At 38.7% G+C, this 24,891-nt stretch overlaps 1 protein-coding gene across 1 annotated transcript; it reads left to right on the forward strand.

The window, feature by feature from the left end:
* Window positions 1-6: 6 nt before the first annotated feature.
* SYAP1 (synapse associated protein 1) lies at window positions 7-21,437 on the forward strand. The gene is made up of 9 exons (XM_055801214.1): window positions 7-319; window positions 4,769-4,887; window positions 6,986-7,052; window positions 8,744-8,817; window positions 9,140-9,279; window positions 10,993-11,138; window positions 17,635-17,693; window positions 18,688-18,835; window positions 20,351-21,437. Exons 1-9 carry the CDS (start codon window positions 121-123, stop codon window positions 20,476-20,478), a joined length of 1,080 nt encoding a protein of 359 aa, XP_055657189.1. The 5' UTR covers window positions 7-120; the 3' UTR covers window positions 20,479-21,437.
* Window positions 21,438-24,891: the final 3,454 nt, after the last annotated feature.

Genomic DNA, 24,891 nt, shown 5'->3' on the forward strand with positions numbered 1-24,891 from the left:
GGCGGAAGTGGCGTATGCGGAAGTAGCGGGGCGCCCCGGCTTCCGCGTACGGAGCCGCCGGCCCTTCGGCGCTGGGAGTGCCCGCTAACGGCCGAGCGCGGCTCCCGCCGCTCCTGCGCCATGTTACGCGGTCTGGGCAGCTGGTTGGGGCTGGAGCGGGCGGGCGAGGAGAGGCTGCTGCCGCCCGAGGAGAGGAGCAGCTCGGCCGAAGAGGAGGAGGAGGCGGAGGCGGGCGTGGAGCCGGCCGTGCAGGGCTCGGAGCAGGCGGAGCTGCAGGTGGACTCGGAGGCGCTGCTCAGCCAGGCCAAGGGGCTCGGCAGTGAGTGTCCCGCCGGGAGCGCGGGGCGGGGGCGGCCCGGCACCCTCAGCCCCGGGGCAGCCGCAAGTAGCGCAGGGCAGCGACGGGGGAGGGGGGACTGGCTCGGCTAACGCACGTTTGGAGGTCAGAGTAGTTGCTAGTGCTTATCGCTGGCGCTTAAACCGAAGCTGTAGTTGAGCTAAACAGTTACGGGTAAGTTGTAGGATGAGTTAAGCGTGTTTATTCCCAGTTCAACGGACGCAAAAGAAAACCCGCTTTATTATCTAGATGGCAGCAGCTCCGATGTGGCTCGTACAATGATGCAAAATGGGGAACACAAGTTTGAGGTGACCTAAGACTTTAAAAAAAGAAAAAAACCCAAACCTGACGCGTATCTTTTCAGATGTAAACGATAATTCAGGTTAGGTTAGCTGCTACAAAAGATTATCTCAGTGAAAAGTTTTAAAAGTTAGTGTTTCCTACCCTTTTCTGTTTTCATATGTCTTTGTTTTGCATCTCTTTTAAATCTTGTCTGTTAACTGCAGGCTATGGCATGCATAACTGCTGTGTATTTCACAAGATGGAGATCTTCATACAGATTGCACAGTCTTTTCCCCAGTTCTGAAACAATCCTACACAACTGATAAAGCTGGAGTTTTGGAAGTGACCTAATTCTCTAATTTCATCTTCATTTCTCTGCAATTCACCGATTCGTTTTAAATAGCAGTTACTGGCAATGAGAAATGTTTGCTCAAGCTGCCAACAATTCTGTGTACTATTAAAGCATATTGCCTCACTGGAAATCAAAAAACATTTTAGAAGAACTTGGGAGTATAAAATATGAACCAACTAAATAGCTGAAAAGTGTTTCTTTCCGTTATCATCTTTTTCAGAATTATTACTAAAGGATCACCATTCCTTTGAGTATTTGTTTGGTTGTCACGGTGGGAGAAGTGATGTGTACATTTAGAGTAAGGTACTTCATGAATTGCTGTGGGGTTTCTGTGATTTTTTTTTTTCATAGGAAGGTAATGGGGTTTGATTTTTGATGAGCTCCTCTGTAATGAGGCAAGGCTGTAATTTGCTGTAGGTGAAAATTCATTCTGGTTTACTTTAGTGAAATCTTAGATAAGAATTAATCCAAAGTACAGCTCCATACTAGTTGCTAGTGTTGTTTTTGGTTTTGTTTTATTTTACTGATGCTCTGAAATACTGGACCAATATCATCTGAAAGGTTATTCTGAGATGGTTCTTTACTATGGTTTGCCTTAGGCTATCCAGGCTGCAGCAGTTTATGTGTGTAGTTTCCTCAAATGTATGGTTGTTGTAAATAGATCCTAATCTGGTAGTCACTTTGATTGTTGAGGAGGGAAAAAGGACTTTGAATTTCAGGGGGAGAATAAGTATTGACTGTTACAGATGTAAAGGTCAATCCCATAATTTGCTCTGGAAATGAGAATTTGGTTTAGTGATCCATGGATTCATTGTCTGTGACACCAGAGAAGATTGTGGTGGAAAGGCTTTTTTAATAAGGATTTGGACATCACTGTTTTAACACATGATAACTCTAGAAACATCTGCATGACTAGCAACCAGGGTGGCTGTGTGGAAAGACTTCCCTAGCACGTAAAAAAGATTACTGGTAAAAATGAAGCCTGATATAATGTTATTTTTTGCTCATTATCAAATTATTACAAAGTTCAGGAAAGTTTTTCATTGTGAACTACTAACAGAAGTATTGCTAGATACATATTCTTAATACAGGCATAGATTTGTAAGAGAGAGGAAAAATTCCTTGGTCATTTGAAAGTGGAAGTGTTGTTTTCCACCACTATTTTTCTAAGGCTAAGTACCACCTCTTACTGAGGTTTTGTAAGTACCTTAGTTTGGAAGAATATTTGCCTGTGATGGGAATGAAAAGCATTTTTCTCTTCAGAGTGGTTACAGGACTGTCCAAAACCACTTTGCTTAACAATACCAAAATGCTGCTGGGCAGCAAATGTTTTGGCACCTTTTGCACTTAAAACAATTGCATATGAGAAAGTTTCTGGGGATACATAAAATGACCAATAAAAGCTGGTAGGGAGGAAACAATCCAGTAGACTACTGCTTCGCCTACTGTCATAAGGGGGACAGTGTATGTGTCTATAGTTAAAGTGTAAAAGATCAGCATTTTTTTATTCAATGTGAAGCATGTGGTGGGTTGTAAAACCTGATAACAAATGAAAGATACTAACAAGTACTTGAAGAAAGTTTCATTGCCACTGTTCTGTGGCTTATACATGGAAGTTACATATAAACTGGCTCGCTTAAGGGCTGGCTAGACCTCTGCATATTTTGGTACTGATTTAGTGATACCATAAAGAGGACGGTCAGTTTTCCAAAAGGTTACATGAGTGTTCCAGTGTAACTCATTCTACCAGTGACTAGCAACTGTGTGTTAAAACACTAACTTTTTTTGGTTTTGCTTGCTAAGGTTATTTCTTACATGTCTAACCCATAAGGAAACTGGAATTTTTGTGAGATGTTGAGAATGAAAGCAGGTTTTTGTTTGTTTGAAACAGAAGTTCTGGGTTTTATTGAAACTCCCTTGTATAAAAGTCAGTTGATTTTTCTGGAATAACTGAAATATTCTTACCATCCCATATGCTTTGCATTCTTTCTAATGCCTCAAATATATCTTTGATAGTTACTATGCAGTTTAGATTCGCCATTACTACTTCTAACCCTAGAATTAAAATGGACTGTTTCAGTTGTGTGGGTCCTATAGGGGTCATCAAGTCCAGCTGCCTGACCACTTCAGGGCTGACCAAAAGTTAAAGCATGTTGTTAACAGACTAATGCCGCATAAACACTTGACAGGCACGGGGCATTGACCACCTCTCTAGGAAGCCTGTGCCAGGGTTTGACCACCCTCTCAATACAGAAACATTTCCTAATGTCCAGTCTAAACCTCCCCTGGGGCAGCTATGAGCCATTCCCACATGTCCTACCACTGGATATCAGGGAGAAGAGGTCGCTTCTCAGCCTCCTTTTCTCCAAACTGGACAAGCCCAAATTCCTTAGCCACTTCTCACAGGACATGCTTTCCAGCCCTTTCACCAGCTTTGTTGTCTTCCTCTGGATGATTTGGGGACCTTTACATCCTTCATAAATTGTAGGGCCCAGAATACCCAAGGTGAGGCCGCACCAACACTGAATACATCTGGATAATCACCTCTTTTGACCAGCTAGTTATGCTGTGTTTGATGTACCCCAGGGTGTGGTTTGCTCTCTTGGCTGGCAGGACATGCTGCTGACTCATATTGAGCCTTGCTGTTGACCAGCAACCCCAGATCCCTTTCTGTAGGGCTACTGTCCAGTCACTCCTCTCCTAATTTATACTTCTGTCCAGCATTATGCTCTCCCTGGAGCAGAATCTGGCATTTATTCTTGTTAAATTTCATGCCATTGATGATTGCCCAATGCTCCCATCTATGTAGATGCCTCTGCAGTTAATATTATTCTATTTACTATGGCACTTAGCAACATTTTATCGTTGTGTATACTGTAACTGATATTACAGTCATAATACAACTGTTCAAGTGTATTGAAGTGCTTGTGACATCATATCATCTGAGAAATAAACAATCCCAATGTTGTTTTAAGATCCTTTGTCAATAAAGTGATACTTGATATTTCTAAAGGTTTGTGATATACATCTAAGATTGTTCTCCTTAATTAAAAATGAACAGCATGGTGCAACTGCCCATGCTACATGGGTTTTTTTACCTTGGCCACCTTTCTTCACTTCAGCACTGTTAATGTAAAAAAATGCTAGTTAGTCTTTAGAAATACTTGTTACTGCTGTTCTGATACTGAACATATTCATAAAAATAAGCAATTGGGCCACAGTGCTTCTTATGGAGCTAAAAAAAACCACAATGCAAAATAGAACAGGACAAACATCACGAGCAAGCTTCTATCTTAAGACTATTGAAGGATTCTCAAATGTTACTTGCCTGAAATTTTTCACGTGCTTGCACCTTACTTCATGAGGCCTTATTGTGCATGTTGGTTTTCTTAAAAAAAAAAAAAAAAAAGTTGTTTTAATACTGTTGCTAAAGTTACTTTCTTGCTTAATGTCTCAAAAATACTTAAATTAGGAAAGACACATTGCTTCAGAAAATTCATTGGAAAGCAATATTTCAAGGACCATTAGGAACGTTTAGTTTAGTAAACAAGGTTTGTGTATAGGTTTGAATTACAGAAAGTTGTGATCAAACATACAGTTTGATCACCATCACTAAAGAATATGAACTAGAAAGAGATAAATAGGATTTTAGGAGTTCTTTTTACGCCAGAAGCTGTGTTAAATGATTTTGAAGACAGCTTTCAAGTAGGTATGCAAATCTCTGAAGAGAAAGGAAAATAGATCTAGTAAGAGAACTGGATGTAAAGAGATCTTTTTTCTCTTCTGATCTGTGAAAGGTTACCTCTTCAATTTTGCCACTGCTGCCACAAAAAAGATATCGGAATCCGTTGCCGAAACAGCACAGACGATAAAGAAATCCGTAGAAGAAGGAAAAATTGACAGTATCATTGATAAGGTATTTTATTTCTAGATACTTCATCTGAAAGATCTGTTTGCTTACTGTTGTTGCAGTGTGGCAAATCTGGCATATAACATTTCTTTAAGCTGGATTTAGGAATTGCATATTTCAAGAGAAGGTATCTCCTGTCACGATAAATGCTGTGACTGAAATGTTTATTCATGGTAGACACGCCAAAAAATGGTCACTCTGCTTTAGTCAGTACTGCACCTGTCTTCTGTTCCTTCATGATGTAGATACATGGGAGAAAAGCCAGAAGAGAGTATGAAGAGTGCTGGCGTAGGAGTAAAGGCTGGAAAGATTACTAGAGACGGGCAGTTGGGGGATGCTGGGAGATGTGCGGGTTGAGTTTTTCCCCCAGTTTATTTAGGTGGAAAGAGGAATGCTATAGTTTGCATCTTACATGCATCTCTAAAGCAAGATTCAGGATTAGGTCAGCTTTGTAGATATTATGTACTAAGACCCTGAAAGCTATACAGGTACGGTTTCATAAGAGCAGGTGAGTTAATGGAACTGCATACTACTGTGCTGCTCTTTCCCTCACCCTGACCCTGCCTCTTGTCCTCCCTGTTGCTGGCTGCCAGCTCCAGTTGAATAACTTCTGGAACAAGTGTTATTCCGGTGTTTTAAGTCACGAACTTGGCAGAAAATAAAAATTAAAAAAAAAAAAAAGGGCAGCAATAAGTGCTATGTAGTGTTCTGTGTCTGTTGGCAAGCATAGCTTGGAAGGGGAAGGGAAAGGGAACTGGCCAAAACCAACCCAGCTGTAGTGGGCCTGCGCATCCAGGAGCATCAGCCACGGGAGATGCAGCCAGACCCCTCTTCCTGCTTCTGTCTGTCAGACACCTTCAGGGGAGCTAGTGTTGCCTTTTTTTGTTCGTTTTAATACAATGAGATTCAATTTCTTGATATACTTAAATGTTCATGTTGTCTGCCAAATTAATCGTCAAATGGCACTTCCAAGTTTTTGTTATGATCAAATTTTCTCTCCAGATTTCATTAACTTTTTAGTGACAACTATCTATATATAATAGCAGAGTTGCATCTCCTACAGTATATTAAAGCCTAATATAATTTTGATCCACATCAAAAAGCAAAAATCAAGAAAGAAGGTTATTTGGTATATTAAAGCTTTTTTCTTACACCATATGACTGACTTTATACCATAAATACTGAAATTCATATAACTTACAACCAGGAGGAACCACAATGATCTATTTGTATAACAGGCACTACAGTAGTTCTCTCACTGATGTTCATCTTAAACTGAAAAAGTGGCTTGTTGACGGAAAAATAATGATCAGGAATTTATTAGGATTTAGCTTGAAGACTTGGGTGCTTTTTGTTAACTTGTTAAGCCATAGACCTCACTGCTGTAACTGGTTTAAGTATTCATTTCTAGCTTCATGGGGTTTTGCCTCTGCTTTCGACTGCAGAACATTTGCCATTGTTACTTCTAGATTATGGCATGCCAACTTCCGAGGCAGTTCTCAATTTGTCAGTTCTAAATTCAATACAGGATCTTTTTGAACATAATTTTTGATGAAATTTTGTCAACAAAATAAATGGCAAAATTATTTCAGCTAAGTAGACATTCTGAATCATGCTTAAAAATTTGACAAATCCAGTTTACTGCAATGGATATATTTCTTGGGCTACTCTTGAAACATATTGTACAGCCAAGGGTATCTTTAAGCATTCAATGCTGTAAGAAGTGTTTAAATAAGTCTATAAACAGTCAGTGTTGTCTGTATTTGATATGGTAAGGTGATAAGTGTATATGCATGGTAAGCTGATGATCAAATTATCAGCTAGGATTTTCCTTTTTTCTTTTTTTTTGGTCCCCTGAACTTGATAAAACTATAAATATAATTTTGAAAGTGTACACAATAGTTTAAACTTTTAAGGCAAAATCAAATGCTTCAGTAAAGGAAAAATGTGTGATTTACATTAAATGTCTTTAATTAACTTACAGAAAGGGCCACCAGGGATATAAGAATATGATTCCACAGTGTATTTGAAAGCATCTTCTGAGTGAACATGAAACAGTAAGAGTGAATTTTTGTTTATTGTGGTTCACTAATTTTTATTTTAGACAATTATCGGAGATTTTCAGAAGGAACAGAAAAAATTTGTCCAAGAGCAGCAAACAAAAAAATCAGGTAATGTATGCTCTTTTTTTTGACAGTGCATACACTGCATAAGCTGAAACTTCCGGGAACCTGGAAACTGAGCTGTATCTAAACCTAATCTTTCAATAGTCTGTTTAATGAAACACATTATGGAAAAAATTAACATGTATTGTGGAACAGGAAGATGGTATTTTTAAGTGAGGTTAGTGTTACATTATCTAGTTGGTTTAGATTTGGTTTTTTTAACCAAATTCAGCTTTATGAAATTAACTCAAAGGTCACAGTGCTAGCAAAGCTGATCTCTTATTGTCGTTTTGAATCTTAAGTCTGTATATTTATTGGAAACAGGCATGCTGATTTTTTCTGAGCTTTAGCAATTGTCACATTTTTGTAATGAAATGAAAAATGTGGGTTAGTGTTTGCACTATAGTATTTAATTAGTTGCTGTAGGAGTTGCTCTACTTACATTAGAGGCATAATTGCTCTTTTGCTTTCCCATAAATCATTTGCTTTGTAATTATCTCTGATACAACTTTGAGTTCTCCACCCATGTGCTATTGACATCAGTGGATCTGTTTAGGACTTGAAAATAATCACTTGTTTTTTTTATGTTGCCTTTCATGATTGGCTTTTATTTCTTTTAATGTGTTGCCTGAATGCAATAATTTCTGACAGTGAATAATGAGTGGCTCTATTGTTAATCTTGAAAATTAGCTGGTTTTAAATGGATCATGATGAAATTTTTCGTACTCTCTGCAGTTAGTATGTTAGTCTGGTTTCTTCTTGCAAGACTGCTGATGTGATCGCATTGTCTGTATTTCTGTCTTTATTTCTCTGTTAGTAAACTTTGGCATCTGTTAGTATATTTGTACAAGTTTCATGAAAATAGGTAGCTAGATTGAAGAAAGAAGTAACAGATGGCCCATTAGCATCAGATGTGAATCCATGTTAGTGAAAGATCCTGCTGATGTCAGGTGGATAGGCAAATAAGCATTGTTTGTTAGAGTGCACAAGAATTATTTGTTAACTGTTACAGACACAGCATAATGTCTCTGTAGGCTGAATTTGCATTGGCGGTGAAGAGATTAATAGATTTCTATACATCAGCAATATTTCATTTTCCTCTATGTACAGCCTATGGAACTATTTTGGAAGTATTTGTAAATATATAAATCAGCTGAACTTAAGTATGCTTATTCAGTGTATAATGTCTTGTAATTTATAATAAATTTATAACTTATTTTTCTCCTCATTAAAGAATTAGTGCCTTCAGGGTGTTAGAAAATTAACACATTAGTAAATTATTTTGAAAACTTAATTTAGACAAAGTTTACATGTTTAAAGTGAATCTAGAATTTTCTATTTGCAGGCAGCTTAACCAGTTATACAGCATTACTTCAGTAACTAAACTAAGAGGCATGACATTTTGACTGGTGCAAAGAAAAAACTGCAAAGAAATCCCCACACGTTTAGTTTTACAATAACAGAGATCAGCAACTTTTTTTTTTTTGTTAAAACCTCTGATAAACAAACATCCACTCCTAGAGTTTCTCTCTTATGCCATGAGCTTAGTTTAGGGAAAAGGAACAATAGGTTTACTGATGTAAGTCTGCTTATTTCTATGACATTATATGATACTTTATGTAAGGTGTTCATTGTTGGGGTTTTTTATAAAAAAAAAACTAATATGCATGCAATTATTTTCCTCCTTTCAATAACAGAATTAGCAGTGCCTCCCTGGGTAGACAGCAATGAAGAAGAGACAATTCAGCAACAAATACTGGCCTTATCAGCAGTAAGCATTTAGTTTCTTGTAGATTTGAATTTTTTCTGTTGGAGATGTTAAAATTTCCTTTTTTTCCCCCAAAGTAAGTTTGGCTGGCATTATTATATATTTTCAATATACTTTTTTAGTGTGCCTGTCACTGCACTGATCCTGTGCAAAAGTAGCTCTTCCATTATCAACTTGAGCCAAAATAGATCCCCAATACCTTTTTTTCTTTTTATAAAGGCTTTACAGCTTTGTGGTATGATAGAGATATGTGGGAGGTGGAATTGTCTTGCTGGTCTTGTGTGTGAAATAAGATATCTCTTTTCCATAAATGTGTTCTTCAAAGGATAAACGAAATTTTCTGCGGGATCCTCCAGCAGGTGTGCAGTTTAATTTTGACTTTGATCAAATGTACCCTGTTGCAATGGTGATGTTACAAGAAGATGAACTTCTTAATAGGATGAGGTTTGATCTTGTTCCCAAACAGTAAGTAATTTCTGCAGGTAACTTATGTATCATTGTACTTTCAATATATCTGTAAATATTTGTAAATCACTCCTTTTTCTTTCTCATCCGTCAATTCCTTTATATACTCCTCTGTATGTATTTTTTACCTGCTAATTTCGAGTGCATGAAATGTGGCATGTGCATTGCAGTTTAGCAGTTGGAAGAGAGAACAGCAGTAGATGTTAGACATTCAGAACTAGTAAGGACCCGTTGACTTAAGTATGGGAAAGGCCTTACATTTTTCCATGTCCAGCATGCTAAATTACTTGAAAATCTTTTTCCCAAACAAAGGTAAATGCAGCAACAAAAATGTTCAGAGTTGTTGGTGTAACTGACACCTCAAAAAGGTTATTGGAGATGGTCAGAGCCCACCACTTCCCCCGCCCCCTGGAGAAACGGTAAAAGAATGCATCATGAAACAGCAATGATGCAAGCAAGAAAAACTGATTTTGGACAGGCAATGGGAAAAGCTCTTGTGTTGTGACTGCCTTCCTTCTAGTGGACCTAATTAAAAGGTCCATAAGGTCTTTGTCCCAGCAGTTATGGCCTGTTCCAGCATGGCTTCTTGATCCCAGCTTTATTCCAGTGCTATTCTCCTTTGTTGTCCAGTCCCAGACTCTGCTCCTAAAGCTTAAGATTCTCATTAAGTAGGAGGTCCCAAATTAGTCCTCCTTTTCTACGCATGGAAACAAGAAAGAAAACATCTTTCTTGGTGATTTTTTTCTCTCTCAAATTTCCTCCTTTTATTAATGTTCCCAGCTCCTCATTTTATTTACCCTCTTTCATGCTGTTCTTTGCTGCTGTCAGTCCTAAAGCTTTGTGTGTATTCTACGTCTTCATCAGATCTGTCTCTGATGCTCTGTCTTCAGCCTTTGGTCACGCTGTCCTTGCCTGTTGTACCACATTGCTTAATAGGGTTGGGGTTTTTTCCTGTTCCTGGTCTCAGTAGTCACTGTTTTGCCTGAAGGGGCAAGAAAGTAACTTCACTCTCTTACTTTGTTCCTTCCGTCTTGACCTATACACCCTCCTTCTCATGGGTCTTGCCATTTCTGGCTTCTGTTACCTCTGGGTTAAAGTTGGGTCTTTTCTTGTGTGCTGGGGAATTACCAGGGGGAAATGCTACCTAAGAAATGGAATAGTCTCCCGCTTATAAAAGCTGGTTGTTTCCAAAATGGCAGTTTATAGTTACTAAAGGTCTTGTAGACATGCTGAAAGGTGTGTGCGGATAGTGAAACAGTTCTGCTGTAATCTGCCTATAGATCAAAGATGTTCCATTTCCACCTTGAGGTCTAGGGAAGATGTAGATGAATGTAGTTTGACAATGATAGACTGTTGGGTTTAGAGAGGAAGTGAACAGGGTTATTTGGCTTGTTTGGTTTGTTTACGTGATTTGGCAAGAGAGATGGAACAGCATAATACTTTTCCAAGTTATGTATTGCTGCATGCTGTCAAGCTTTTTCTAAAGTCACAATATTATTATTATATATTCAGGTCTATTATAACTGTCTTGTAATAGATCAAGAACTTCTACAATGATGGATTTTTTTAAACTGTCGCAGATTTCTTTTTAAGTTTTTACGTAAATGGCAGCTATGTTTACTCCTTCCCTCTGCATATTTAATTTCACTTCATTGCTAGATGGTAAAAGGAACCATATTTCCAAATGTAGTAATCAAAATCTGTTCTCTCTAGCATAAAAGAGGAGGTGTTCTGGAGAAATTATTTCTACAGGGTGTCCCTAATTAAACAGTCTGCACAGCTCACCGCACTTGCAGCTCAACAGCAAGCAGTAGGAAAAGAAGAGAACAAAGGCAGAGAAGAGGATAGTCAACTGAAAGGTATGGAAAGGATTTGTTCTAGCACAGCTCATGAAGTTAGTGTCATACATACTGACTGTATACATCAGATTACATCAAATTTTCATCCTGGATTTCCTATTAAATCAGGGCTTCTCTCACCACACTTGGTGTTTGACCAGGTTGGGGAAGAGGAGGCTCCTAGTGTTTGTAAGCCATTTTCCAATTCCTGCCAACTTTGTCAGAAGAGTGGAGATCTCAAGAGATGATATTTTTTACTTGGGTTTATAACAACTCAAGATCCCTGGTTGCCTCTGGTGTGCTTTTTTGACTTGTCAGAAAGAAGTAGGAGGTACCTTTCGTTAACCTGATAAGACAACAGGTACTAGCCAGCCCACCCAGCTGGCATATGGTTTGCTCTTGCTTTTGCTTAGGCCTCAGACCAAACGGAAGTCGGTGAGTGATATGGGGGTAGAATTACTGTAGTGGTGGAGGCACACACACATGCAGGACATGGAAAGGCCCTTGATGTGTTATAGAAATGGAGGAAGATGGGGACCAGGAGACTACTTGGGATTCAACTTTGAGATGAAAAACTGCTTCAATGTAGGTACCTTCAGTTGTATTTATCAGTTTATATAGATGGTTCTTGCTGACCCTCTTAGCAATCATGAGTGTCTTTATCTGCATGGAAACAAATTCTGCAAGCAGGAATTTATGCAGCTTAGAGTATAAAGCAGTTACTGGCAAAGACACAGAAGATAACTAGTAGCTCATTAAATCTTAGTTTAAGCTAGGTACACTCACCAACCCCTGGTAAGACACCTGAAGAATCTTGGCAGGCTGGGTACACATTAGACAGAAGGAGAAAGCTTTTGCTGCACCTGGGAACAGATTCTCATACCCCCAGCACCAATAAGTTGTCATCATCTATGAAATCCATTAATGCTCATGTCCTGTTGACACTGCTGGCCTGACTGACAACCAACTGATCACTGCCAAGCTAGCTGCTTTTTCCCCCCTTCAAATATAATATCTTTCCATACTGGTATTTTTCCTCTTGAGTCCTTGCACTGCTAGTGATCCCATCTTTCTAATCCTACCTCAGTTTCTACTTTCACCTTTCTTATCTTTTTACAGACTTTCTCACAAGTCTCTTGTGCAATTTGGTAACTTTCTGCACAGTCTAAGCTAAAGTTACTCAGCTGGACCTTGGCTTGTTGAACACAGGCAGCTGATCCTTGGGGTGAAGGGGAAGTTACAAAGGGAATTAGAGAGCCAGGCTTGCATGTTGCATAGAAGTTACCTTTTCACAAGGACTGTAGTAGTTTTGTGGGTATTTTTTTTTTTGCATGTGCCTTTGCTGTCAGTTTGTCTCATACAGAGCACACGTGTGTTAGCGTGGGCAAGGTCCCCATCTAGAATGAGCAAAGTAGTTTTCTCTGAGTTAAAAACCCAAGGAATGCTGACAGGACAGGTCACTACAGAATGTACTGCAGACCAAGAGGCACCAATTCTGATATCTTTTATCCAGGACAGTTGTCTGCTGTCCCAATGGGCTATATAAAAGTCAAACGCTGCAGCATGTCCTCGTGTTGAAGAGCATGATGTCAATCATAGAAACACTACTCATGCTATTTCAGGCTTTGTAAACTTAAAAAAAATTTAAAAATCAAGGCCTCATTTGAGGATATGATGTGGAGCACAGAGGAGATCTAGGCCAAATCTATGCAAAATGACCACAGGCCACATGTACTCCAGAGGATGCTAGCCTCTGAGGAGAGTAACTACTGCCAGCACACACCTGTGGACTCTAGGGAGCGAGGTTCCCTCCCTGGGAAGAATGACAATGACAGTATGGAAATAGTCCCATGTGTTTACTGTAAGGATGTAATTCTTTTGCTCATAGTGTAAAATATGTGGAGGTTAAAAATGACAGTTTTGAGAACTACATGATAGAGCATCTTTCTACTGTATTTGTAGTTTTGTAAGCATGTTCTTTTCTCTCCATAGAAACAGAAAAGCAATAAAGAATGTTGATTATATGAGGAAACTGATTGGTTCTGTGGAAACTGAGACTTAATTGGTTTTTTTCTTATATGAAAAAGCTACTCTTAAATGCCCTGCACTAACTGTTTCATCATAACAGAAAGCTTTTATCTGTACCTTTCAGTATAGACTGTATTTAGTCTCATTTCCCACTTACCTGTTCATGTCATATCACTTCTACACTCCCACCATATTCAGCTCCCATTTTTGTCATTTTCTGTGAGCAGGTTGTTTACTGTTACCCTGTGCAGGTGCCATCAACTCAGGAACACACGAGATTTTCATAATTTCATAAACTTTTGCACCTAACTGGCATCTAAATGGCATTTATCTCATTTTATTTATTTATTTATTGTTGTGATTTTTTTAATCATTCTTGGATTTCTGGATTATTATTTTTTTTAATTACACCAACTGATAGGATTTTATTATAGACTATTACAAGCAGGGACTGTCTTCTCTGGTTTTCTGTAGTGGCTCACAATAGAACTTTGAGTATTGGATCCTTTGATTTGCTACTGCATTTAGTCCTTTGTATAGAGGAAAAGGTTGCATTTGGAAAGATTAAAAATATACATTTTGCCAAAAGATATTTTCTTCACTGTTGTTTATAAGCATAATTTCTGAGAAGTCTGTTTACAATCAGTATGCTTCCCCTTTCCACTGAACTTTTTATTTGATTTCTGTTTCTGCACTTCATTGCTTCAGTAAACCAATTTCAGAAAAAAAAGAAAGCTGCTGCTGTTGTGGCTGACTGGCTAGTCAAATAGAAGTTACTCTATCATTAATTACAGTGCTGAAGGTTTCCTTTATGCAAGCTAAACATGTAGTTAAATAGGCAGTCTTAAACTGTAAGTTCCTAGAGCAACCTCCTTTTTTTTTTTTTTTTTCCCTAACAGTAGAGTACTCACATTTTCGAAACTGTGGCTGTTTGAATTGAAGTGTCTCAATGCTACAGGTGGCAGCTGACCCTTTTTAACACCAAACCTATTATCTTTGAGTCATCCAAACCCTTGAAAATTGCAGAAGAGAAACTTGCTGTGTAATACCCAAAGAGTTATTCTAGTAGAATTACCATTCTGACTGAAAACAAAACATGTTTTAATTTAATAAACAAAAACAAAACAAAAAAGCAGCATTCTCTTTAGATGTGTTATGGATCTCAGACAATTCAGAAGACCAGTATAGGTTATGCAGGTAGATTTACTTCCTAATGACTGTGTATTTTGTAACAGCAAAGATACATTTACCTAACTGTAGACAATACGGTTTTTGTTTGATTTGAAAATGGCATAGATTGGGAAGCTTTGGATCGTCTGTGTTATTTTTTATTTAAATAACCTTTTTGAAGGTTGGATTCCCTAATTGGAAGTGAAAACAGGAAGTAATTGCCTGTTGGTTACTCTTCATAATGTCCAGAGTTTCTTCTTAAAGCTGACTATCTATAAAACAGAATTAATTACCTTCCATTTTTATCTCTCTGTCTCCTCCTTTTCTGTTTCAGAATGTTAGTGTGTTTGATGTTGTGTTAAAGGGAATGGAGTAATTTAGCAGAAAATACGCCCACCCCCCACCTTCCAGCTGTCCTCACCAATGTGGGAGGTTGTGTGCAGCTAGCTTTAAATTGTAGGTGATGTCCAATTTACCACTATCAGTCCAGTCGCATTTAATATGTATATTAAACTACCACAGGTCTGGATACACCGATGGCAGTCGGCACTGCCAGGCCAGCCGTGCTAATGAGCTAGCATGGCCACACTCTAGGGCAGGGGTCCTCAAACTGTTTAACCAGGGGGCCGGCGCGCGGATGCAGTGGCAGGCCGTCATCTGCGGCTGCTTGGTTTCCCCCCCCAACCCCCGGCGGGGGGGTCTGTAAATACCGGGGGCCGGATTGAGGACCCTGGGGGGCCGTATCCTGCCCGCGGGCCGTAGTTTGAGGACCCCTGCTCTAGGGTTTGGTCGCATTCAATGAGAAACTGCGGTGACCAGCTGCTTAACGGTGCAGTTTTATTTGTGCAACAGATATACAGGTTCTTGGATTGCAGGTGATGGTGACTGTTTGCAAAAAGGCACATGCAAAGAAAATGTTATAAAGTGTAAAACCTGTGGAAAAGTTAAAAGCAATATAGCCTGGCTACAAATATTAAAAAGTAACTCTCTAGAGAGATTTCTAAGTCTCCCGAAGAAGTATTTAGTTTAAGTCTCACCCAAGGTGTCCGGGGCGGGGGAAGAAAGGCTCAGCCCGTCAGCTGGTCCCAGGAGTCTGTCTCGGTGGTGTCTTCCCCATTTGTCGCCTCATTCATTCACTTTTTATACTTCTCTTTACTCCCAGGTGGAGCTTGAGTGACTCTAATCATACATTCCTTTATTATGATTGGTGTAAAGTTCTCTCGCTTTCATTTAAAGATACAGTTAATTTTAAATTCACTACGCATGCTCCCCAAGCGGGGGATCCGCTCTCTTCGGGGGGGCCATTTGAGTAGGAGGTCACGATCTCCCACTACCACAATTATTTTACCCTGGCATCCTTGAGCTTTATCTCTTCAGCAGTTTGTTTTCTTTTAGCAGTTAGCATGTCCTTGCCCGAAGGCTTTGAAGCGCTGAGCGGGCCTAGTTCCCAACCTCCTCTCACAGATAATGAGGCTCTTGCTTGGTCTTCGCCACAGTTGTTGACCCAGCAACAGGCATCTTCTCGTATATCTTCCATTTAGCAGCTGCTATGCAGCTTATCAGCTGTGTGGTGCCATCAAGTTCCCATTCCTGCAGGGAGCACAACAGAGCCTGGCCGTGGGGTCTCCACTCCACCCTCCACTGCTCCTCCAGGATAGCGGGTTGTGTGGCTTAGGGAGCTGTGGTGATGCAGATTCTGTGCATGCCAACCGTCCTGAAGGTGATAGCTGTGTTTTACCCTGAAAAGCTTTCTGTAATACTATGCTTCTGTTAGGACCCAATTTTTCTCTTAATTACCCACCCCCCCACCCCACCCCCAAGGTGATTTTCCCACAGATGTGAAAGGAAAAAAGGAACAAATGGAAAACATTCCATGTTAGAGTGTAGAGATTGTATAAGATCTATAACAAAACGCCAAATTCTAGTCCTCTTCAAGGTATTAGTAGCTATTTACTTGGGAATTAAGTTACCTCGGGGGCAGAGAGCACACTAGCAGTAGAGGAGATGATGCCAGGCTAGATCCAGAACAGTGCTTATGGCATGCTGGTCACCTCAGACTGGTGCACGGCCCAGTGCAGAGCTGCAATGCTGCTTCTGCATGACAGCAGCAGATGGAGCTTGAGGCACCTCTGTTGCGTGGTGCTTTGGGCGCTCAGTGCTGAGCAGCAAAGAGTCAGTGCTATGTTCTACAGCCTTCCAGAGCAGGGAGGGAGTGCTGGGGCCTCTGGCTGTGGTGCTGGGTGTAGTAACAGATCCTCTGAAGATCGGGAAGGGGAAGGAAGAGAGATGGGACAGAGCAGTAAGCATTGAGTAGATAAGCTGTATAAGCAGTGACAGCTACCCGTTAGGGAATTCTTTTAATTGGAACTGATCTTAATTTTAAAAAATTAAACCTGAAAAAATTCCCCTTCCAGAAATTGCTGAGTAAGCAGGAGAGGTCCACCTGGGCGTACTGCAGTAAGCAGAGCTGCAAGCTCAGAGCTGCTTTGCATGTTTGAACAAATAGAACTGCTAAGCAAGCACTCCGTCACTACCACAACATGCCCTGTATATTAATTGTTCTTGCAGCCACCTGGCTTTTCATTGTGACTCTTCAACCCTGCTAGCTGGACGAGGAAGAAAGCTGAGCTATTCCTTTACCTGCCAAGGAAAAGATCTGTCCTTGCTTGTAAACAATTGTCTTCCTAGCACCGTGCTACTAAATACAGAATGCACAGTGATTTTTCTTCAGAAGTTGAGAACAGCTTCTAGGGTTTTATGTTATTCAGTGACTTCCTTTGCCTGTGTGAAAGAAGCTGCGAAACACTTCTTGGGTGTGTTTAGGGGTGTGTGTACAGGTGTAGTCTGATATACCAAAGAGGTAACTAGTGGCAATGTCAGTAGTAGTTGGGTACAACCAGGGAAATCTGGAACTTCTGTGATAGGTAGTAACTAGATTTCATGACCCAAGTCTACACTTCTGTAACCTTAAAGATCTTGTGACATGCTGCAATCTGTAAGTGTTTTATAGAAGACGTTCTTTCAGATATCAAGCTGTTCCTATTTACATAGTTCTTTGGATCGTTTTGAGGGGCAGAGGTGTTCTTGTGATTTAACTTTGGAGTCATAATGAGGAAATTATTTGCTAGATTTACCTTACTTAAGAATAGAAAATTGTTTCTCTTCTGTTTTGTTGTTGCAAATGCTTTACTGTGGCTGAATTGAGCCTTTAACTACCAGACTCCTTAAAATATAATACTTCCTTCTACATGTAATAGCTATGCAGATTGAGACCTTTATGTATTTAAATGTAACCTAACTCTTTTTTCCTTCTTGATAGAAACAGTACGGCCAAAAACACCACCTGTTACAATAAAGCCTCAAATAAAATCTCAAGAGGTAAAAACGCTGTTATATTTTATCTGGTATTTAGTATGTGAAACTTTTACTTACGGAGGTAGTTGTGTATCCTTTTGCGTTGTGCTATGAAACCATAATAATATAATAACTGACAGTCCTAACCTGCTGCTCTACTGCTGTGATATTAATTTTCAGTGCATACACTTTAAACTCATTTTCAGTAGAAGAAACAGTAGTTTATCTGAAGAATACTTTCAGTAGTATCCTGCACATTATCAGAAAACGTTTTTACTCTGAGGAGTGACATTTCCAAAATGTTTGGAGTAGAAGGTTTGCATTGTATTTAGATACGAGGGTTACCCTCATAAAAAAATATTCATGTGCCATGTTCTGTCCAACTCTTCAGCAATTGACAGGATTAAGTATAGGAACTCTAAATGATGCATTGCAATAGCAACGTTATTTTATTGCAACGGCAAGAAGAATTCTCCTTGATACTGTAAAAACCTGTAACTTAGACACGTGATGACCCTTGTTCGTTTCTGGATTGTGAAATCAGTGCCAGAGAACACTCTTGGCAGACGCAGAGCTGTGCATTTATTTGCCAGTAGCAGTGGAGCAAAGCTAGAAAGACTTCCAAAGAACAGTCCTCTTTTAATCTCATTTGTGTGTAGAAAACTGTTACTGAATTGCGGTCAAAATTTAATATTAGTCTCAGGTACTGTTCTAAACTACTTAGGAGTTTATTATTGTTTCTGAAGATTACAAAAACAGAATTAAAGTTTTTAAGAGAACACAAAAAGGAGCCTAGGATGAAAAGCAGGTCATTTTTCAGCACAACTATCTTAACAATTTTGTCTGTAGAAAAATTGTCTTAAAGAAAAATAACCCATAAAGAAAAGTAATTGTCAGAGTAATGCATTTGGTTTGGGGTTTTGCTGACTATTTAAAAGGCAGGCAGTCACATGAGTGGAAGTGGTGGCATTTTTTTCCCCCTTTTTGGATATGCTTATACAAAACTGTCTTACTGCAGGATGAGGAAGAGATTTCCACAAGTCCAGGTGTATCAGAATTTGTGAGTGATGCTTTTGATGCCTGTAATCTGAATCAGGAAGACCTAAGGAAAGAAATGGAACAACTGGTGCTAGACAAAAAGAAAGAAGAGACTTCAGTAGCAGAAGGTAAAGCTATTATTACTGTGTCTTAAATACAGCAATTCTAAGATAGGTTGATTGAAAAAAAAAATTAATTCAATTTAGGAAAGTAGATTTGTGATTGTTTTACAAAGTGTATGAAGTGACCTGCAATGAAATGCTGCAGAAGTTAATGATAATTCTCATCACAGTAAAACACATCTTGTACACGATGGTAGCTATGAGGAGTTTAAATCCAAAGAACCTAACAGTTTTTAGGTGGCTCTCACTCTCTTATGAAACTGACAGTGGAGTATTTTTTTTCTACCTCCTCCTTTCCCTGCCTTCTCTTTCATAGTTCTTTATGTGTACAAATTTTTCTTTGTTTAATTGAAAAGTACATTATTTGAAAGTCAGGCTACATTTTCTTTTTGTGACACCAGATAGAAAGGCAGTATTCGCATCAGACTCTGAGCTTCCAAATGCCTCTGCTGTAAAAAGTTTACATGCATTTGAACAGTTAAAATTTAACAAACAGCTTTGAGGATGATGAGAAGAATTAAAGTGGGGCTTACACTTAAAATAATTCAAAAGAACTAATACCAGTGTAAAAAGCATAAAAACAATCTGTGATGATGTGACTCTGGCTATACACAATGAACAATTTACTGTGAAGCCACTTGTATATGTAGGTGCTTCTCATAATTTATTTTACAATGTGTTTTGCATGTTGCTGAATCCTTGTTTTCTGAAATTGTTATTGTTTTTCCAGTACATAGCCAAACTTGAGGAATTCTAATATATAATATCAGTTCTTTGCATCTAGCTTTTTGATAGAAGTGTTTCAGTAAGTCATTAACGTGTAATTTGTTCAGAAAAATCTCAGCTGGCCTTAGTGACTTGGACTATGGAATTACATCTTCATATCCAGGCTGAAGTGCTAACCAACATGTAACACATCAAACACCCGTCTCCTCCCACATACTCTTGCATATGATAGGTAGAGCTAATTAAAACAGAGATTAACACAGGAATGCCTTCTGACTAATTCTTTGCCCTGAAGCATGAAATATGATTGCCTTTAACACTGATTAAATTAGCTTGCCTAGATAGAAATGTCAGTGAGGAGAATACCTGCTGCTTTTTTTAAATTATCCATGGTATTTGGTCTTGATATCTCCCCACCCACCCCAGTATAACCAACAAACTTATGAACTTCATATTTTTCCAGAAATCTAAAAGTAAAAAGGGAGATTCAGTTGATTGTAGATGGAAAGACTGCAGGAAATGAGCTTGCAAAGTGATACTTGTTACAACTAAGCTGCATATTTGCTTTTTATATTGTAGTACACACATAAGATTATAGTCATATATTAATTCCTATCTGTGGTCAACAAGAATATGAATTCTGATCCTGAAGTTTCTTTAGTGTTTAAGGAGAATCGTCCATAAAGTTTTGGGGATATAAGAGAGATTCTGTGCAAATTCATCTGGTTTTATAACAATACGCAACATTCTACATTACTAAGTTTGTTCCTACACACTATCATTTATCTTTTGTAGAAGAAACTGCTGATTGGGAAAAGGAATTACAACAAGAGCTTCAAGAGTATGAGGTGGTGACAGAGTCAGAAAAACGTGATGAAAACTGGGATAAAGAAATAGAAGAAATGCTGCAGGAAGAAAATTAAGCATTTTCAAAATCACTATAACCCTGAGTTTTTTCTGAGGACTGACATGGATTTCTGCTTTCATATTTTGCTTACAAAAGATCTTCAAAAGACATTAAAAAAATCTAAAATCATTATAATTCCATATCGGGATACAACCAGTATTTCTGTTCTTTATATGAGCAGTTTCTGAACTTATACATTCTTCAAAAGAAGAAAAAAAAAAAAAAGACAGACACTGCAGTTTATATATCATAATTAAAAGTGATAACATTATTATATGAAGCAGCAGTTTAGTTTGAGGCTTTTTTGGATGGTCAAGAAGCTCTACAAAGAGATTCTAAATCTAAAATCTCAGTTTGTATTGTCTACAACTTTGGGATGTAAAAATGGATGTTGTAAGTAACTTAGTCCTTGAAAATAACTCATCACATTTGCACTCTGATCCCTGTATAATCTGTAAATGTGTACTATTAAGGTACTTGTAGCTAGTATCTTTCATGTGTATTTAATTTCCTTAATGTATGTAGCCAAAGAATTTTTAGAAACCCCTATTGAATAACTGATAATTTGTTAAAAAAATAGTAAATCAGACTTCAAAAGAATTACTGATTAATTATTGATCAGATATGATTAACTGACAAACATTAAAACATTTAAATAAGAACAGTTATTAACTGTTTGAATTAAAGTGTTGGTTTTGTTAAATCATCAAGATGCTGCCTTTCCGTTTAATTTTGCTGAGTAAGAGTAAATTAAAAGTTTCTCTTTCCTTTAAGTGCTGAAACATTTATGTAAAATCTTTGACTAGTTTGGTTATCTTTATTAAATACTGTAGATATGTATAAAACTGGCTCATTTATTTGGCAGGAGGGCAGAGTGAGGGGCAAACATATTTCAGACTTACACAGATTTCTGAAATATACTTTGTCATTGTGCTTAAGACATGGAATTTAAATAAAAGTTTTCTTTAAATTTTTTTTTTATTCTTATGCATCTGGATGTTTCCTGTAGTTCTAGCATTAAGTCAGTATCCTTATGTATATAAATGAAAATTTGATGTTCTGTTTGTCATCTATTTCATAAACTTCTGTGACAAAACACATGAAATTCCAAATACGAAGGAAAACTGGTAAAATGAAGTAGGTAGGAGCCATTAAGCACAATTGTATTATAGGCATGTTACATACAGTAAGATCTGTCTTAATGACATAATTTTGCAGAAGACTTTTGTAAGGAGACTGAAAAGATTATAGCTGTAATTACTGAGTCAGTGTTCATCCTGTAGGAACTGAAAAGAAGTAAGTAGTTTTAACTGCTGTTACTGTAAGAAAGGACTATTTAAAATTGTCTCTACTAGGAACTTGGACAGAAAACCCTCCTGTATTTCTCATAATGGAAAATTAATTGTTTTAAACCTGCATAAATTTGGCTTCTCAAATTAGTTTATTACCATACATTTTTCTCAACTACAAATCTTCTTAAGCACGATTTGTATTGTTACAGTGTTTTTCACTATTAGTTAACAGATGGAAGATAAGTCGTGGTTAAATGAGGTACTTTAGGAGCTTTTTGTATCTGGGATTAATTAAAGGCCACAAAAGTTAAATCTGTTACGCTCATAAAAATCAGACTATTGAAAACTTAATGTTTACTCTTGACAAATACAATTGCTCACAGATTTAATCTGGAGATACTAGGATCTGTCTACTGTAAAGTTTGACACGACACCTTCTAAACAGACAGGTGGTTCTATTCTGATAGTAGCAAATCTTCCCTGGGTGACTAAGAGCTCAAAATCACTGTTAAATGTCCACTTTCTTAAAATCCAGCCTGATCATTCCTCATGTTTTCAGATACATGAGGGCTAATTTGCATGGGCTTTGCACATCAGGCCTCATGTTTCTTTTCATGTAAGTGTAGTCTGAATAATGGTTATAGATACTAAACTCCATCTCATAAAAAACTGCTCCTACATATAAAACCTTAGTTTTCCAAGTCTCATGAAAAGCAAGTATGTAAAAAAAAAAAAAACAACCCACAACCCATTATCTAAATTTGCATTTAAAAAGGCAGTGATCTAGCAAGCTGAATCTGATTTGGAGCTCTGGTATTTAAAGTCTCTTATAAAAAATCATGCTAATATTTTCAAATCTGCATAGCTGGTTTTAACCTGGAAAACTGAAATAAGTTTTCTGTAATCCTGCAGTTTTCAGGACTGGCCCATGCTTTTCGTTTAGGTTAGTGCTACAAGTGCCCAGCAGTTTTTATTGTGTGTGCTAAGGTCTGCGTTCCACTTGCCACCCGAGGTGAGGTAGACCTCTTCGCATTCATGGTGAATTTTCTAGACCTTTGTAGCCCAAATGTGTCTTAATAATATATTTCATAAGTAAGTGGTTTTTTTTAACATTATTGCAAGCACTGGGATGGTGCAGACGCTAAAATCCAGCAAAACACCACTTGTACATCAATGACAAAACCAAACCAAACCCAAATGGATGCAAATAATACCAAGCAGCGGAGACAATGTAACAGAAAACATAGTTGCTTAAAACAGAGGACAAGCAAAGAAAAAGATTAACAGCTTTCCTTAGAAGAAGCTAAACTTGCAGATTTTTGAATTAACCTTTGAGAAACTGGGAACAGATTGCCCAGGAATCATTTAGGTTAGCTTCGAACAGTGATACAGCTTGCTTGCTTCTGAGATAGTGACATCTTCAGAAGTATCCTCTTCAACTATTAGGTTACTAGTCCAGAAGTATTAGGTAGTTTACAGTCTTTCCTCTTCCTCCAAACAAGTTACTGTGTATGGAATTTTTTGACTCAGTAACTTGTTTGGAGGAAGAGGGAAGACTGTAAAATCCTGGAATTAAAAAAAGGTAGAATGTTCCCCTATATTTTTATTCTGTCATTTACAGCAGTTCTCTAAACAAAGTTAACCAAAGCTTTCAGTTTCCTAAATTGCTTCGGTAAACTTTGGATTTCATTAGTTTGTCACTTCATTTGGGCTATCAAACTTTTTTTTTTTTTCTTATTGCAGTTTGGTTATCTTGGTGTTTGTTTAGTGGGGTTATGCATGCAGTACTGGAGTGCAGGGTATCAATTTTAACCTCACGCATTTGAAGAACAACCCTATGTACAGGAGCGTTCCACCTGGCTATGAGCTGCATCCTTGAACTGTTGGCAACTCGCCTATTATTGACTTTTCCTTTGCAATAGCTATTACATAAAAGGGAACGAAGTGTGTCTGGTTACTGATCAGTGCACTGCCAAGCAACAGCAGCCACATCAGGCTGTCAGTCCACGTGCTGTATCTAGAGCCTAGTTGTATGATTACAGTGTCAAGAACCACACTGGTAATGGAATGCGTTTCAAATCACCAGAAGTGCAGAAGATGTATTGTCTGGCTCTTACTACAAGAAAGACGTTGAGGTGCTGGAGCGTTGTAAGAGTCAGTCTAAAGAGAACGATATTGTCTCAACATTGCTAACAGAGATCTGGAGATGGAACGTGGTCCTCATGGACACCGAGACCCAGTGACCCTGAAGGAGAACTGCATGGTACGAGGAGTACTATGCTGCTCCCTGATACCCAGCACTGGAAGGAACAACTACGATAAGGCCACATAACAGCTGTCCAGAAGATGAATCACAACCATTGTCGTAACAACAAACCAGAACATGCGTGATAACCTTGCTTGAGAAGGCAGAGACTGACAACATTCCATGGGCCAGAGGAGGAGCAACGTGTGTTGCTCAGCATAAAAGATGGCTCCTTAGCAACCAAATTTGGGAGATCTTCCCCACCAAGGATCACGACGATCGGAAGGACCAGCGGGACACTGCCTGGACCTGGACCATAAGGACACCTTGGACCCGTGGTGGTAGCTATAATCCTCTTTCTTTTTATTTTTACTTTATCTTTTCTTCACTTTCTGTCATTCTACCCATCACACGCCACTTTACGGGCAAACAATAAAATTGTGCTCTTTGATTAAAGCATAATGCCTTGATTTTTGCGCTTCAAGATCATAGTAAATGAACCATCACGAGTCCACTGAGTGGACCGTGACAAGCGTGTCCAAAGAACAGCAACAGAGCTGGTGAAGGGTCTGGAGCACAAGTCCTGTGAGGAGCAGCTGAGGGAACTGGAGCTATTTAGCCTGGAGAAAAGGAGGCTGAGGGGAGACCACCTCCCTCTTTGCAACTACCTGAAAGAAGGTTGTAGCGAGGTGGGTGTTGGTCTCTTCTCCCAAGTCACAGGCAATAGGACAAGAGGAAATGGCCTTAGGTTGTACCAGAGAAGGTTTTCACTGGATATGAGGAAACATTTCTTCACCAAAAGGGTTGTCAAGCATTGGAACAGGCTGCCCAGGGAAGTGGTTGAGACACCATCCCTGAAGGTACTTAAAAGATGTGTAGATGTGGCACTTAG

This window comes from Falco peregrinus, chromosome 4, assembly GCF_023634155.1.
Source record: "Falco peregrinus isolate bFalPer1 chromosome 4, bFalPer1.pri, whole genome shotgun sequence".
Classification (NCBI taxonomy): Eukaryota; Metazoa; Chordata; class Aves; order Falconiformes; family Falconidae; genus Falco; species Falco peregrinus.